The 17,920-nt window shown below is 38.9% G+C and overlaps 1 protein-coding gene across 1 annotated transcript in view; it reads left to right on the top strand.

Moving 5' to 3' along the window:
- The window catches only part of spon1b (spondin 1b), a 105,782-nt gene extending 96,400 nt beyond the window's left edge, over positions 1-9,382 (top strand). The window contains exons 12-16 of the mRNA XM_005449361.4: positions 1,513-1,683; positions 3,324-3,491; positions 3,638-3,796; positions 5,933-6,130; positions 6,860-9,382. Of these exons, the coding sequence (XP_005449418.1) occupies positions 1,513-1,683; positions 3,324-3,491; positions 3,638-3,796; positions 5,933-6,130; positions 6,860-7,014 (851 nt within the window). The 3' untranslated portion in view covers positions 7,015-9,382. The remainder of the gene's footprint in view (positions 1-1,512; positions 1,684-3,323; positions 3,492-3,637; positions 3,797-5,932; positions 6,131-6,859) is intronic.
- The last annotated feature ends 8,538 nt before the right edge of the window (positions 9,383-17,920 follow it).

Raw genomic sequence — 17,920 nt, 5'->3', positions numbered from 1 at the left:
TGTCCATTGTGTTTGTGTTCAGTTATATATGCATGTCATTAAGATTCATGTCTTATTGGTGATCCCGCTCATTCTATTGGCTCACTAATGCATGTACATGCAGGGTGTTCCTTATTCAGACTCAGTAGTCCGCTCAATGCGGCATGACGTCAGGCACCGTCCATTGATTCTAAACGTAGAAGAGGATGGTCAACTCACCAGCTACTATCTGATAAATCTGCAAAAAAGGGTTTGAGGACATTGTCCAGTAATCCTAAGGCCACTTTATTTATTTATTTATTTAGGACAGCGCATGCTAATGAACATAAATGTAAAAACAAATTACATGAATGTAAACATGCCAGATTATAGCCAAAGGCTAATTTCCATCTGTTGTCCTTAAACATAAAAAAATAGACATAATAATTCATAAAAGAATTAGAGTCAGCATTGGTTGGTAACCTTCAAAGAGCCACTTTGGGGAAATTTCCTGTCACGGAAAATCTATAGGGAGCTGCAAGAATCCATATATACTAGTCTGAACATAAAAGGTGTAAATTAAAATCTTTTGCCACATGTGACTGCTCTGCAGTGGGTTAATTACTGTATGATTATTTGGTGTCTGGTGTTATTATAATATTACACAGTATCAGATCAATGTCATGTTTATGTACATTTAATAAGAACAGCGCTGAAGTTCAACACTGGCTTTGAATTCTCTTATAAAAAAGCAAAAACTGAATCTGATAGCATGTTTAGGCTTTTGAAACAGAGTAAAACTATTCAGGCCACTTTTAGTTCTACCTGTGTTTTTATGTTTTTATTTTATTTGATAATGAATAAATACCCAATTAATAGCTTTGGAAGGTCCCTTAAGAAGCCCGGAGAGGTAATCCTGAACTTACAAGGAAATTACAAGGAAGCTTGTCTAAGAGAATTCAGGCTGTGACAAAGAATAAAGGCACTCATATCAGATACTGACTAAACTTATAGAATTATACAAACTCTGGTTTTGCCTTATATACTGTATTTCCATGTATGTTTGTGTGTGCTGGTTTTTCCATTTTCCCAGAGGTGGGTTAGGTGAACTGCTTATTATTGTTTTAGTGTTACAAGATAATTTAGCTTTTAGGCTCTGTTGATCTCATTCCAGTAACCAGCCCTGCTTTGGAGCGGCTGATATCACCTACCTCACTGACATACAGACACAGGAAGGGCAGCATGGTGGCTTTTTGTTTTCATGGCTGCCACTTGTAAGTCAGCAGATTTAAATAAGGACTCTCTTTAAAATGTAAAAAACAGATTTCCAAGAATCTGACCTTTAACCTCTCCATGTCACTTTGTTTCTGAAACAAGGAATGTTCACAAAGAAAAGTATTTTGGCGACAGTGTATCTTTTACGACGTGTTACTTTTATACTGCATACACTGCGCACAAATTACAACACTGAATTTTGCTCAAGTACAAATGCAGGTGTTTACTCAGTAAGAAAAACAAATTGGTGGTTGTCTGCTTTCTCTTCCTGCTGGACAGAGCCTTCGACGTGCATGATGTCAGAGTGGATCAGCTGGTCGGCCTGCAGCGTGTCCTGCGGGATGGGGATGAGGTCTCGAGAGCGATATGTCAAACAGTATCCCGAGGACGGCTCGCTCTGCCAGCTCAACACTGAGGAGACTGAGAAGTGTGTTGTCAACGATGAATGCTGTGAGTCTATTTTTTCTCCTGTATGAACAGATTGACCCAACCAACCAAATTAACAATGCCTTTAATTTGAGCCAGCTGCTACATTTCTTTTTCGCACAGAGTTTAATGTTGCCTGTCGTCTTTAAATTAGAGCATCTAATTTCAGCGTGTTTAATATGCAAAATAGTCCAACCAAAAAAAGAAAAAACTTTGTCAAAGAAGCATAAAAGAACAAAGTGAAAAAATAATGGCATAAATGAAATAAATAATGCACATTTAATTAGTGAACAAGGTGCATTTCATGTTGTAACATAGTTTAGAAGACATGTATTTATGCTCCTAATAAAAACATGAAAGAAGCAGTGAAGTTACTTCAGCCATTTTATCTGGATGTTAGCATTAACATACACTGGTGCCAGAAAATGTGTGTAGCTGATAAGGAAGTTGTTCCTATCGATCCGATATAAGGCTGCCAGATCGCAGGCAGGATATGTGTGATTTTTCTCTGGGGGCATTCAGGCAGCCATTTCTGATATCCATTTTGAAACAGAGTGGGGGGACTGGACTTCTCTTAATGCAGTGCACTTTCTGCAAACATCCATCTGTCCATCTATCCATCCATTATCTACTGCAAATCCAGGACTAGGTCATGGGGCAGCGTTCTAAGCAGAGATGCCAGACTCCCTCTCCACCTCCAGATCACCTGGGGATGTCAGTGGTTGGATTACACCCACTTTATACACCAAGAAATGTTCTCCAACTGTCACTTTGGGTTACAAATATAATAACATAAGTAAAGTCACTTACATTTTTACATAAAAACAGGTTTTGGAAGTAGTTTTTAAAAAGTGATGTGTTTTGGAGTCTTGAAAGAGTCGGACTGGCTCAGATCTCTGAGAAGTTTTTTAGAATTCCCCCTGTAGTGTGGCTGTAGAGCTTGTAACTTGATAAACAGTAATAGCGACAGAGGTTATGAGCTAATTGACCCACTTGGACGCCTTTTGTGCCTGAGTCTTGTTACACTGCCCGGGCCAGTGGCTTCATTGCCGTCGTGTCTGTTGCTTCTTTGTAGTTTGATAGGAGTCGATATTGCACCATTTGTGATCATCTTTGTTTGTGATGTAAGGTTTTTATTGAATTTATGAGAGACACGCTGAGCAGATATGGCTATTCAAGGTCGTCAGACTTCTAGCTTTGTTCCTGGTATTCACTAAGTGAATGATGGTGAAGGTTATCTGTCTTGTATAAAACATGTGCTCTGTATTTGTAAGTTTGGAGAGAAGCCTATTTTATCTCTTGAATACATTTGCATATTAAAGGAGCAAGGAGTTTTTCTGATTAATGGTCAGAATTAAGTGGAAACTGAAGGACAGGCAGATCTATAAGCTCTTTATAAAAATGCACAGTAGAAACCACCGTATTTACATCACAGTGAGGGCTTTTTTTAGTTTCTTTTTAAAGGCAAAATGACTGTTTTTTCTCCTACTTGTCCTCTATTATTGATGGATCGGTCAAATTTGCAAAGTAGTTATTCCACTGTGCTTAAAATACTAACATATATTAACTGAAAGTGAACTAACGATACATTTGTGCCTTAAATGTTCAATTTTGAGCTAAAAATGATGGATGGGGATGGTTTTTGTATTCTGTCCTTCCAACAGCACCCAGCAGCTGCGTGGTGACTGAGTGGGGGGAGTGGGACCCCTGCAGCGTCACCTGCGGAATTGGCATGAGAAGAAGGGAGCGTATGGTAAAGATGCCCCCTATAGATGGATCCATGTGTAAGACCGAGGTAGCTGAAGTGGAGAAATGCATGATGCCAGAATGCCGTGAGTGAACAGTTGCTGTTTTGTCATATGTTGTTTTTTTTGCATGAGCATTTGTTGGTATATTAACACTTCATTTGCATTTTATTTTAGCTGACTGTAATGAATGAGCAAATACTATAATTACGTGTGTGTATCACTTAAACCAGATACAATCCCCTGCATGCTTTCACCCTGGTCGGACTGGAGTGAATGTAGTGTCACATGTGGACGGGGGATCCGAACACGGCAGAGGATGCTGAAGTCTGATCCTGCAGAGTGCACTGAAGAGCTGGAGCAGACAGAGAAGTGCATGCTGCCTGAGTGTCGTAAGTGCTTTGTTGTTGTTGTTGTTGTTCTTAGGTAGATACCAGGTACAGCTCACACTCTCACATCTAAAACCAGCCAAACACAAAAGAGCGAGTAAACGATCCCTGTTTGCATTAACTGAACAGGATTACATGAGAAAAGTGGAGACTAATTATTTGAAAGTAATACAGAAAGCCAGAGTACATTTACCAAAGTAACTGTTTACCTGTTAATGCTAATATCTGATCACACCAGCTCAATGCATTTGGAAATTTGGAGGTGGTCAAGATAACCTGCTGAAATTCAAACCGACCGTTAAAACAGCGACTAACATTGCTTTAAGTGACTTTATATTTCAGAAACTGCTGATTTGCCAGGTTTTTCCCACGGTTTGCAAATAATAGTGAGAAAAAGAGATCCAAATATCCAATGAGCAGCATTTCTTTGTGAGAAAATGCCTTGTTGATGCCAGAGGTCAGAAGAGAAGGTCGAGGGTGCTTTAAGCTGATAGGAAGGCAACAGTAATTCAAAATAGTCACTTGTTACAACCATGGGATGCAGGAGAGCGTCTCTAAACTCGCAGCACATTGAACCTTCAAGCAAATAAGCTACAAAAGACCACATCGAATGCCACTCCTGTCAGCTAATATTAACAAACTGAGGCTATTTTGCACAGACTCACTAAAAGTGGACAACAGAAGACTGGATGTTCTGATGAGCACCTCACTGAATCTATGCCACAGAGGGTTAAGGCGGTTCTGAAGGCAAAAAAGATCCCAACACGATAAACTGTGGGCTGATTCCTGATTTTTGTGTGTTTTCGGTTCAACTACAACTTCAGCTGATATGTAATAGTGGTGCAATTTCTACAAAGATTCCTAAGAATGCAGGAAATGAAGAGTCTCATCCTCCATATTTCCTCAGATAGGACCCCGGACTTCATCTGTGCCCCTCCTAATGCTCAAACAAAACCAACCCCCTGAGGTATCAACCCCAAAAGTCACATTTTGGTCATGCTTTAATGATATTACTAAGAAAGGTGTTAAAAACTGTTTTTTTCTTTTCTTGTTTGACTATAGAAGGGGCTAGTTAATCAGGGTGTCAGTGATTTCCTCCAGGACTAAAACAGTGGCGCTGCCACACTTACTAGACATAAATCACACACAGCGCAGAGTCGTTCCCATCTTCATAGCCAAAGAGTAAGATTTATTCTCCTTGCCCACAGTGTATTTCAGTAATTATTTAACATGCCCCCATCACTTTTTCTCAGACTTGGGGACTATGTGGAGTCATATGTCATTGCTTAAGAGCTGAAACTTGCAGAGCAGGGGAATGGCAGAGAATTGACAATAGTAATCACTTGCCTTTGAGCACAGCAAAGTTTTTTGTATGATAAATTAGTCATGTACAGGGTTAGAAATTAACTTGATTAAAAAATGATTCAATAAAGTGTTTCGTCGTGTTTAAGATGTAGCAACTTTGCATGAAATGAATTCAGCCCATTCCCCTAAATTGACCACATGCCACATGTGACTAGTAGCACTATACTGTGACATAAATATGACTGAACACCATATTGGATTGGTCATTTCCAATCACGATACAGCATGCACTGCTGGCTTTTAGAAATCTTTTATCTGAGTTTGGTATAAAAGTGAGCACCTGCCGTGCTCATTGGGAGTTGATCTGTATGATGTGAATACAGTAGTTGCACGTACATCCAGACAGACACAAAGGTTAAGTCTTAGTTAGCATAGTGTGCAATAAAAACACTCTGTTTGTTCCAGAGAAACTGATAAATAAATCTACAGCATTCTGGGCTGTAACTGTAAATGTTCAACAGCACTCATGGTGTCATGCTGGTGACAGTATTAAATCAGGATCCAAGCAAAAACCAAGAACAAAATGGATATAGAAACAGAAAAATGGAATAATAATGAAAATAGACACAGAATAGATATTTAAGGGATATGTAACAATGAACCGACAAGACAAGACAAAAGCAGACTAAATAAACACCAGAGAGAAGATAAGATCAAGTGAGCTCAGCTGGACATGATCAATCTTCTTTTTTTAATTTTGTGCCAGTTCCTAACTTATTCCTGTCTTTCCTTCCATGTTTACCTTCTCTTCCTTTTTTCCTTCCATCTATCTAGCTGTGGACTGCATGGTCTCAGAGTGGTCCGAGTGGTCAGAGTGCAACAAGACCTGCGGTAAAGGACACACCATTCGGACCCGTATGATCAAAGTGGAGCCACAGTTTGGAGGCAGCTTTTGTCCTGAGACCATTCAGAGGAAGAAGTGCAAGCTCCGGAAGTGTCGGCGAAAACCGATTAAGGAGGAAGAGGTGCCAGGTTGGTCGTGGTAGTCTGTTAAAACTGCTTCATGTAGCATTTAGACATTTTAATGAGACAATGTTTTAGATGGTTAGTGGTTTTATTCCAGTAAAGCAATTTAAGTCAGGACTGAGATACTAGACAAACCCTGATATGTCCATCTGCAGCCATTTGTTTTTGGTGGCATGGCTCCATGTGGGACCTAGCTAGTTAGACGTGAGTAACTGTATCAGCAGATCCATGAGGTTACATTGGCTGGCGATGACATCGCCTGAATTTGACTTTGTGAACTGTTTAAACTAAAGTTATGCAAAATGTCCTGATACAAACATAGCATGTGGAAATATACCGCATTAACAAATGTGATACACGGACATTAAACCTTTAGCATCCATGTCTGCAACAGAGGATAGTCGATGCAAAGGGTCGAGCAAGAGTGCAGACAAACATGAGAACACACAGAGCAGAGATGTTCAGTGAAGCTACTTTCAGCTGCTCCCTTATTCACAAGAGGTTGCTACAGCAGATAGCTCCACATGTTTTGATTTGGCCGATCATTCATTTTCCCTCTTAAAAAACAAGAGATGCCCTTCCTGACACAGCCAAAGGGATTTGTCTCTCCTTCCGAGATCGAAGCCTCTGTATAAGAGAAATAATGAATAAATGTTTAAGTTCATGCAATTTACGGATATTTTGCTTTTCCTTGTAATTTTTTCTATTAACTAAGAGTCTGTTTTATTCCATCAGGTTGCAGGATGCATCCGTGGTCTAGCTGGACAGAGTGTACCAAACCGTGCGGGGGAGGGATCCAGGAGCGTTTCAGGGGGGCAAAGAAAAGAACAAAGTCCAAAGGCTGTAAGGACAGGAAGGAGATTCGTGCCTGTAACTCTCGGGAATGCTAGGGGGCCCTGCTAAGCTACAGAGAGGCAGGGAGGTGTGCAGTGGATTAAACATGAAAATCAGAATTCATTAAAAACAATGGTGACAGAGATTGATTTTTTTATGTAGCTGGGAGGAGACGTACAGGATTATTATGGGTTATTATTGGAAAAAATCTGAGGATTTAAGTAAGGATTTAAGAAGGGGAAGGAATAAGAAGAATAAGACATAATGACATGCTGTTTTAGTGAAGCTTTTGTGGACATTTAGTTTGATTTTATTTTCCTTTTAGACCGTAATGGAAGTATTAGAGAGAAAGCCTGTGTCCTGCAAAAAAAAAAAAAAGAAGAAGAAGAAGAAGGAAACCTGACGCTAAACAAACTTAATACATATTTTGCAACAAACTTTAACTTTTTAGTTAGGTTTTGTTCCCTCCTGGTAGGAAAGTATTTTCTGGGTATTTTCACCAAAATCTCCCTGTCCTCTGCAGCACCTCCAAAACATTGATTTAGCTACTAAAAAATCAGGAGCTGAGCATTTTAATGAAAGCTGGATACTTTTAATGTACTGTTTATGTAAAGGCTCGACTGGGGAGAATTCAAAATTAGCATTAGCTAAGTGGATTACACGCTCTGTATTGGAAATATGTTAACCTGCTTTGGCCCTATTAAGATGCCTCCTATAAGGCTTTTTAACACTTCCAGACAACTTTAATCTGACCATTAAATACCATTAATACTGTGATACTACTTTACTTTGATTTAGTGTTTCATCCAGTGCTACTGTTATATTAAGGTTTCTTGCACAGAAAAAATATTAGTTCAGTGAGAGCTATTATACTCAAAAGAATATTATGTACATCTGTACTGTTAGGTCAGACACATGATAACAGGAGGAGCAGGGTGGAGCGCAGTTGCAAAGCAGCTTGTAGTGACAGTGGAGAAGCTGGATGGATGGATGTGTAGAAGTGAATCAGCTGGGATTGTGACAGAGCGTGAAATTGTGATCTGTCTTTACTAATGCCATGTTTAATTATTGCTCTTAGTTTGTGTGGTAAAAGGATGCAACTTCTACCTGGTTGGCTGAGGGGAAAAAAACTACATAAAAGACAAAGAGGAAACGCACTGAGTGGCTCTGTTCAAAAAGCACAAAATCCATCTTCTAGTGTGTCTAGTTCACTGACACATCACTCATTATGTAAAATGTTTAGTGCACACCATTTTCCACTGGGCTCTGTGAAGGGCTATTTTTTGACATGTGCAGTCACTGTGAGGGTGACAGTGAAACAGCAATTGCATTGCAGAGCCAGGATAACTTGTCCCCTTGTTTGCAGACTTCAGGCTAAACAAACTAAGTTGGTTCTCACAAACATCAGAGGATAAGTTTATACATCCAACTCGATTGGATCAGTGTAAAAGAAGCCTGTTTTTCAAAATGTTGAACTGCTACTCCAGTGTTATTGTTGTATGAAATAAACTTAACGTCAGATACTGGAAATGGAAACATTTTTAGGATGTATTACCCACTACTTTAAAAATGAGCTTCAGCTCTGGTGAGAAAAAAATCCCAAGGATTGATTAATTGACTGCAAACTAACTGTGAAAATCTTCTTCTTCTTTTTTTTGCAAGACATAGATGGTAACACAGAAGTCTGAGGATATACATACATTCACTATCTAACCAACGCATATAAATGACACTGCTATGTAATTACTAAAAACCACTTTCCTTATGAACAGACCATTTCAGTGGAGATGTTTTATACTGTTAAAATGAGTCTTTATATACTGTACTGCTGTTTATCTGTCATTTCAGCTGATGTAGCATCAAGCCTGCGATAGCTCTCATTCTGTCAGAAGAGTTTATTTTAGCATGTTCAGAGATGATTATGTTTTATTTGGACATCACGCTTTATCAGCTGTAGTTGCGGTCTAAAAACACTAGCGAAATGACTGTATCTGCTTTGTTCAGACGGAGCCTTAGAAGTGTCTTAGACATCTTACACATCTGCTGGCTGTAAAAGGCATATGTACTGTAGAGGATATAGAAGTTTCTACAGTATTAAAACCTGTAGGATAGATCAATGTACAGTAGACTGTTACTGGGGCCTTGGTTACAACACATTTTTCCCATGTATTGTTTTTACTGCGCTTTGAGAAGATAAAATTGATCTGTAAAATCTTTTGGGGATTTTTTTTTTTTTGCATTACTTAGCAGATTTTGTTGCATTTTTTTTATAAGAATGTCAACACAAAGGTGTGTTTTCTGTAGATGTTTTCTCTGAAGTCACTTTCTTTTATTTACAGGGCTCTTTCTTTTGTTTCTTTATGTCTGTACCACGTGACTATTTTGTAAGAAACCACCTTTACAATAAAAAAATGGTAAATGTGAGAGTCATGGTGTCATTGCACTGGTTTTCTAATGAAGCTCTTCCTTCAGCATGTTGTATAAGAACCAACAATGACAGCAAGGTAACAAGTGAAGAAGCAATATTGTCCTTCAAATAAAAAAGAAACATGCACCACATACAACACTGACACTTTATAATAACCACCGCTAATAAATAGTTCCTTGATAACTAATATTAGGCCTTGTATTAAGTGCTAACTGATGATTACAATACTATAAAATTGATCTAACTTAGACTATATTTGCTGTATTTAAATGCCTTAAGGATGAGAACAAACTTGCTGATCAGTAATGAAACATTGCAAAACACCAATTTAATATTCTTTTAATTCATGATAAGAAAATGACAGATTTTAACAATACTACTGGTAAGTGGATATTAGTTATCATACCACTGTTTAATGTTAAATTAACTTTACAAAAAGTTATATAAATAAATAGCAATAATAGCAGTAGTTATTGCATCCATGAGGCATAACATTATGACCATCTGCCTAATATTGTGCTAATTCCTCTTTTGCTGCCAAAACATTTCCAGCCTGTGGAGGCCTGGACTTCTTTAGACCCCCGAAGGTCTGCTGTGGTATCTGGCACCAACATGTTTTCAACAAAGTTGTGTAAGTTGCGAGCTGGGGCCATCATGAATCTGACTTGTTTGTCCAGCACATGCCACAGATGCTCAATTAGACTGACTGGCCTGGAGAATATGTTGTCAACACCTCAAACTTGTAGTTCTCCTCCTCCTGATACACTTTTGCTTTGTGGCAAGGCTCATTATAATGCTGAAAGAGGCCACAGCCATTAACGAATACCTTTTCCATGAAAGGATGTACAAAAATACTTCGGTTATACGTGGTGGTATGTGCCAAAGTAACATCCACATGGATGGTAGGACCCAGTGTTTCCCAGCAGAACACTGCCCAAAGCATCACACTCCCTCTGCTGGCTTGCCTTTTTTTCTACAGTCCTGGTGCCAGGTCATCACAGTTTGGTTCTTGTCAAACTTGCTTAAATCACTGAATTATGTCCATTTTCCCACTTTTAACACATCAGCCTTGAGGACAACATTTTCACTTGCTCCCTAACGTATCCAACTGACTAACAGGTCTGACTACCAGATGAACAGATGACCAGTGTTACTCACTTCACCTGTCAGTGATCATAATGTATTCTGGAGTCAGATGCAAGATCCATCAGCTGAGGCCCGGCTGAAATTGGGTGATGCGAAAGGACAACGATCCTAAGGACAGCAACAACTCGGGACTTGTGCTGTGGTGGGACCTCAAGACAGAGGTGCATAAATGGATCCTCACAAACCTCAATGAACTGACACAATGTTGTAAAGAAGACTGGGCCTGAATTCCTCCACAACAATGTGAGCGTTTGATAGTCGTACAGAAAACAGTTACTTCAAGTTATTGCTACTAAAAATGCTTCTAAAAGGTTTAAAATGCAACTACATTTTTGGCCCAGTGTTTGTTCAGTAAATAACACGACTGTGTAATATCTCGTGTTGTTGCTCATAAAGTTGTATTTGCCTAATTTTAGCACCTTTTCACGACAAGATGATTTGTTTTCAGGGTGTACTTGCTTTTTCACATGACTGTACCCATGCACTAAAAAATATGACACAAAGAGGAGTCCAGGTTCAGTGAGAATATATATATTTATTTATTTATTATTTATTCTTACCATAAATAATAGTCTTTGACACAGTAGTCAGGATTTCTGGTCCTTTCCTCACCCTGAAGTTCGTAAATAGCACAGGAATGAGTGCCGGGTAGCTCATAGTTCTAATATAATTACATTTTTGGGTGCTAGTATATCAGCTACACTCATAGATGATATAATAGCCAAACTGATTTAAACAAGTCATTTTGGCTTTTTTTGGTGTAGTTGACTGTTATAACTGCACAGAGTTTGGGGCCCTAGTCTAGTCCAGCCAGGCTTATTTAAAAGACAGATACAAGTAATCCAGCAGATGAACTTCAGTGACAGGGTTTCTACAATTATTCTGCAGCTGGTTTTGTGGTATTGAGAGTTTTTGTGTCTGATGTACTTGCAATTTAATTCCACTAGATGGAGATACAGGCATGAGGATGGCAGTTCTTCTGTAGGAGTGGACTAAAAATGTAGTCCGACTAATTCAGTGTCTGTTAACATTGTTGGCTTATGTTCAGATTAACAGTCATAATGGCTATAGTCCTACTTTACATCTGCTGTCTGTCATCTACTGAAATGCTCATACCTGACATTAAAAACATGGCCAAAATAAAAGCTGAGGTAGAGAGGTCTGCGTCATTTGTTTTTAAGTTCCAACACATGAAATTATACATTTCCCATAATGACTCCTTTGCCTGCACCTGCACTGAAAACCAGTTTCTTTAAAACGCTGCACTTTCACTATGATGGCAGGCAAACCTGACATGTCCTAGAATGACATTACTATAACTTCAGCAGAGTTGGTTTTCTCTGTCTAATAAGAAGACCACAGTCATACAATCCGTTATTTCTAATATTCAAAAAAAAATGTGTAAAAATAAAAATGTGGATTGCTGGTTTAAGATAAAAGGCACAAAGACTACATATTTAAACTGACTTAACTTAAAAATATAATAACCTTATAAAACCTGAAGTCTCATAACTTGCAACTCTGAACCTTGACTGCTTGTTTAACAAACCTCTGCAATCCAATGAGACTAAGTGTCATCAAGTCAGCCCACATATCATATTCTTATGAATAAGAGATGCTGGATAAAGTACAATATAGCTTTTTATGCACCAAAGATCAATATTGAATGATGTTTTGAAGCTGCTGGGTTGTGGGCAATAACTTTCAGCTCAAACAGTGAGAGCAACAATTAGACATGCTTTCAGCTCCGAACAGGGCACAAGCACTTTATGGCAGTTCCCATGACAATGACTGCAGTCACTTTCCTTTAAAACCTTGGACCCTGAAAAGTTCATCTGAGGATAGGTGTCCTGATGCAGTGATAACATTGTTGCAATATTTAATAATTTAACTCCCAAAACTCATGTTGTTATTTTGAATTCTTAGCAACAAGCAGAGGGGCATTGGCTGGGCAAGGGTAAACATATGAAATGATGCCTCCTGTAGAATTCTTGAGAAAATCTGGTGTCCTGCATGTAGGTGCAATGTATATTCTAAATCAAATAGGCTTACACTACATACTGTCTACCTGCAGTGTGACTTATTTGTTCACCAAGGCTTGTGTGTTTGCCTTTTTCCTTCATTAGAGACAGAGGCTCTAATGAAGCCTCATAATAAATACAATAAATACATTCACCAGCCACTTAGATACACAGGTTCACTGCACTTTCAAGCAAATATCTAGTGAGCCAATCAAATGGTAGAAACTCGTTCCATTTAAGCATGTAGACATGATCAAGACCATCTGCTGAAGTTCAAACCGAGCATCAGAATGGGGAAGAAAGGTGATTTAATCGACTTTGGTGCCGGAGGGCTTGTTCTGGGTATTTCAAAAACTGCTGATCTACTAGGATTTTCCCACACCAGCATCTCTGGAGTTCAGAGAGAATGATTGAAAAAGGGAAAAGATCCAGTGATGTCAGAGGTTAGAAGGCAATGCCAGACTGCCAGACTGCTTCAAGCTGGTAGGAAAGCAACAATAACTCAAATTTGTTAGAACAAAGGAATGTAAATAAACGTCTCTAAATGCACAAATATGTCAAATATTGAAGCAGAAGAGCAAAAAAAGCAGAAGCAAACACTGTGTGCCTCACAAGAGTCTCACAAGAGTCTTTCTACTTTGCCCATATAGTTTGTATGGGCAAAGTAGAAAGACTAATTTAAACATGAAAAACGTGTATTTATATATGCCATAATATAAAGCATACTAATACTCGTGAAAAAAATGTAATAATAGGAGTGCTAGTTTAGCTGGCTGTGTTAAATAAGCAACCAGTATGACACAAGGTCACTGCAGAGGCCCAGGTTTGAGTCCACCCTCAGCCACTTCCCAAATGTCAGTGTCCCTCTCTCCTGACTCCTCCACTGTCCTGTCTAGTAAGCTAAAAGGATAAAATGGCTCAAAACAAAAATCTTTAACATATTATATGTATGACAGTGTAGTGGGTTCTCACCCACTAAAGTCTGTTCTAGACACAAACATCACCACAAATCAAGCTTCTTGGTAAAAGCAATGTCAAAAGAAGGTCAAAACTATGGCAGGGCTCAGTTCTCTGTTATGTCTCCAGGACAGCTGCTTGCTCTCCTCTGTAATGACTAATCTGTAGATGCCGTGAAAGTCTTGAGTTCTGCTGCAACATTTGGAAAGTAGGGATCGAAGTTGTTGTACACATGAAACATGAGAACATACAGTACTGTGCAAAGGCTTTAGGCACGTGTGGGGGGGGAAATGCTGTAAACAGTGAATGCTTTCAAAAATGTAAGTGTTAATTATTTATTTTCATTATTAACAAAATGCAGTGAATGAACAAAAGAGAAATCTAAATCAAATCGATCACCCTTTGCCGTCAAAACAGCATCAGTTCTTCTACTTGCACACGGTTTTTGAAGGAACTCGGCTGGTAGGTTGCTCCAAACGTCTTGGAGAACTAACCGCAGATCTTCTGTGGATGTAGGCTTCCTCACATCCTTCTGTGTCTTCATGTAATCCCAGACACACTCGATGATGTTGACATCAGGACTCTGTGGAGGTCATACCATCACTTCCAGTGCTTCTTATTCTTTACGCTGAAGATAGTTCTTAGTGACTTTGGCTGTATATTTGGGCTCGTTGTCCTGCTGCAGAATACATTTGGGGCCAATAAACAATCAGTTGCCATAATTGCTTTCTGCCTTCTGAGGCTGACCTTTCTCAAAACCAATGTTGAGTTAATTTTAGCTATCTACCTGTTTGTTTTTGAGTTGAGATTTTTAAGTTCACCTTTCCAAACTGAGCTAGAACATCTTTAAATAGTTTTAATGGTTCAGGGAACATGCTCAATGGATTTCTTGCTGTGAGCAGAACTGTAGTATTGGAGACCCTTCAAAAGCAGCTGTGGAGCATTCAAAAGAGACGTCGGATGTCAGCATCTCTCAAGGGAAGGGGGCGTGAGAGGGAACAGTGTTAGAACAATCCAATTAAATATTTGTATAAACGTGTGATGGTTAATTCTTGAAGGCAGATTTAAAGGGGCAGAGTCTTATTTTGTATCTGTGTCTGATACTTCTTAAGAGTTTTGCTAACTTGCAAAGTTAAAAGTCTACTGTTGTAGAGATTCATGTTTGGGTATCACGTGCACATTATTTCAGGCCACATTCATTCCTTATTGGAAGCAATGTTCCTTCTGCACCTCCATCCTTTGGAAGCAGGACACTTTGACAAGTGGAGACTACAAGACCTAATCACTGAGCCTGCAATTAAGGGGCAAACTAGCAATAAAATACAATATTTTTAATAAAAATAAAAGATGCATACATTTGATTTTTTTCATGGACTTCACACTTATCCTTTATAAAAGTACCTATACTCACAGCAACATCACATACTGTAGAACATTTTCACTAAAATACCCACACCATTTTGTTCTTTTGCTTCCATCTCTTTGCCACTCTCGTCCCACTTTTGAACCATATCTGCTGTGCCCATCATCGTAGTGCCACGCGGACATGCAGCAGGTAGTATGTGAATAAATCGAACCGTGCTTGCTTTGTGTCCCGTGTCGTTGTGGCTTCTGTGTGGTTCACTGTTTTCACTGAGAGGATAAGCAGAAACTGATGTGGTTTCCACAAGAAAGAAAAAAACTGGGACACTGCAGCATCAACAGTAAGATGACACAGCAAAGAAGAAAATAGAACACAAACTAGAATATAAACATCTGAGGTTATGCAAACTGAAACTGCTTATTCAACACTCAAATTTTAAGCATCTATTCAAGATTTCAGGTCAAGTGCGCAACATTCTAACAGTAAGATATAAACTGACTGCACTTTAATGACTTGGTGTTCCAGTAATAGATACATTGTTTCCATATGCCACTTTGGTAATGCTTTACTCAAGAGACTGCACAGCAGATATGAATACAAAGAAGTTTCTGCAATCATTTAAACTCAATAAAAGTAGGCACTGTTTTACAAACACTATGTCATGACACTTTACCTGAGATGATAACATGGTGAAGCCAGAATTTCAGACTCACAAACCTTTCACACTCCTGGGAAAAATAAATACATCCCATAATTCAGTAGCTTGTAGAGCCAACATTAGCAGTAATAACATGACTAAATAATTTTCTGTATGACTTTATCAGTTCTTCTCATTATTGTAGAGGAATTTTGTCCCATGCTTCTTTACAAGGTTGCTTCAGTTCCTTGAGGTTTACAGGCATTTGTCCATATAGCTTAAGGTTTTCAATCAGATTGAGGTCTGGACTTTGACTGGGTCATTGCAACTCCTTGATTCCTTCTTTCCTTTTTCAGCCATTCTGTTGACTCGGATTATTGTTCGAGCTTTATCTGTCACACACATGGCCTCACATTTGACTCTAGAATATTTTGGTAAACAGAGAAGTTTGTGGTCGGCTCAATGACCGCAAGGTGCACAGGTCTTGTGTTTGCAAAATAAACCCAGATTATCACCCTTCCACCACCATGCTTGGCAGTTGGTGGACAGCAGCATCCAAACATCTCCACCTCGGCCTCGTCTGTCCAAAGCTTATTGTTCCAGAAGTCTTGTTGTTTCTTTGGAAACAACATTTCAAACCTAACATGTGCTACTATGTTATTGTTAAGGGCATTTTGAATATCAGCCCCCGGCTACTACTTACCTTCTTGATTCCTATGGAAGAAATATGTGTTAAGCTGAAAACTTTCTTTTTACATGACTGTATCTAAAGATATAAAATGTAAAAAACCGGGAGAGGAACAGGAGAAACAAGCAGAATCCTGAATTAAGCTAAGGCCAACACCAATGTGCAGATGCTTAAAATGATGATGTTCACCACCTTGGTTTAGATGCTAGACTGTTGACATTTCCTGATTAAAATGAGTAACATCTTTGTCATGAGTTTACCTGTTATGTAAGCCGTGGACGTGTTTAACCCACTCACAGTCAGTGAGAGATTGTAAAATATCAGGACAGTGACCACAATTTATTTTTATAGGAAAATGAAAAAAAAAAAGTGTGCTAAATTTAATAACAAAAATATTTTGTTGCGTTTTCATGCCATGGAATTACATAATTGTAAACCTCATGGTAGTGCTAGAGGAAATGACAGAGCAGGGGCCAAAAAAGTCATTGGGATGCACCCTCCTGGGACCAAGGATGCAACTGCATCCCAATTCACTGAATAAAAATGCATTTGCTGGTGATGCCTGATATGAACTCACAGTAAACCATCCAATTAAAACAAATAAACAAACAAAAACCCAAAACAAACAAACAAAATCCCAACGATAATCCACTTCATAGCTTAAATAATTTGCTGAATATTGCAAATACAGTAGCCGTGGGAATTTTCTGATGCCAGATGCTGAGACTTATGATCAATTAGTAACAACACTATAGAGGTCATAATCATGATCTCCAAAGAAAGAACATACATAAAAAATACTGTATGCGGCTCCCTGAACCTTAGAAAGCATTTCTTGAAACCTCTGTTTTATTCAGGGGCCCCTTCTGTCATCAATCTGCCGTCCCTCTGGGCTCTGCTTTATCCAGTTTACTAGCATTGGCGGACAACTGAAAGACACCAGGAGCTCAAAGTCTAGAGATCTGATTTGCCAGCAGATGTGAAATATGCATGATCTCATCTACAGAAGTCAATCGAATCTCTCTGCTTTTCATTTCAGGTTCTAAAAATAACAGACATGCATCTTTGAACCTTTGATGTGCTTGAAAATTCATTCGAAAAGATTTATGTGATGTCTATTGCTGAATAGAAATGGATGAATCAATATGTTATTGCCATGGACTGAAAGTGACGCTAGAAAGGGACAAAACTGAAATGTTTTGCATGCAAATATTCAGGAAGAGGACTTGACTGCATACAACTGTGTTGTGAACTAAGACGAGGAGAAGTGGACTGCAAATAAGACATGACACAGCTGGAGATCAGATAGGGTAGGTAAACAGACAGACTGAAAACTAACAAAAGGCGCACATGACTCGGAGCAAATACAACACAGATGCAACCAATGAGGGCAAGGAGGGACATGTGTAGGAAACAGACACAGACAGGAAGTAAAAGCAGCCATAAAGAGCACATGTGAACAAGGAAACACAGGTGGTACTTGGAAAGAGCCGACTGAAGACACAACACCCAGTGGTAGTAACCCAACTTTCCTGTTTATCAGTCATTCAAGTCACGTGTGAAATTTTAAGAAAAGGCTGATTAAAATTTTTTTGTGTTTTAAGATTTGGGTTTGGTTAAACTGCATTCTCACAGCTCTGAGGTTCCTCCGATTTGGACCCATGAACTGGCGATTCAAGTTCAATGGGAGACATGGCAAATGTGTCAGTTTGCTTTTTCTCT

Source organism: Oreochromis niloticus, linkage group LG7, assembly GCF_001858045.2.
Source record: "Oreochromis niloticus isolate F11D_XX linkage group LG7, O_niloticus_UMD_NMBU, whole genome shotgun sequence".
NCBI classification, from domain to species: domain Eukaryota; kingdom Metazoa; phylum Chordata; class Actinopteri; order Cichliformes; family Cichlidae; genus Oreochromis; species Oreochromis niloticus.
This window is presented reverse-complemented; position numbering and strand designations above follow the sequence as displayed.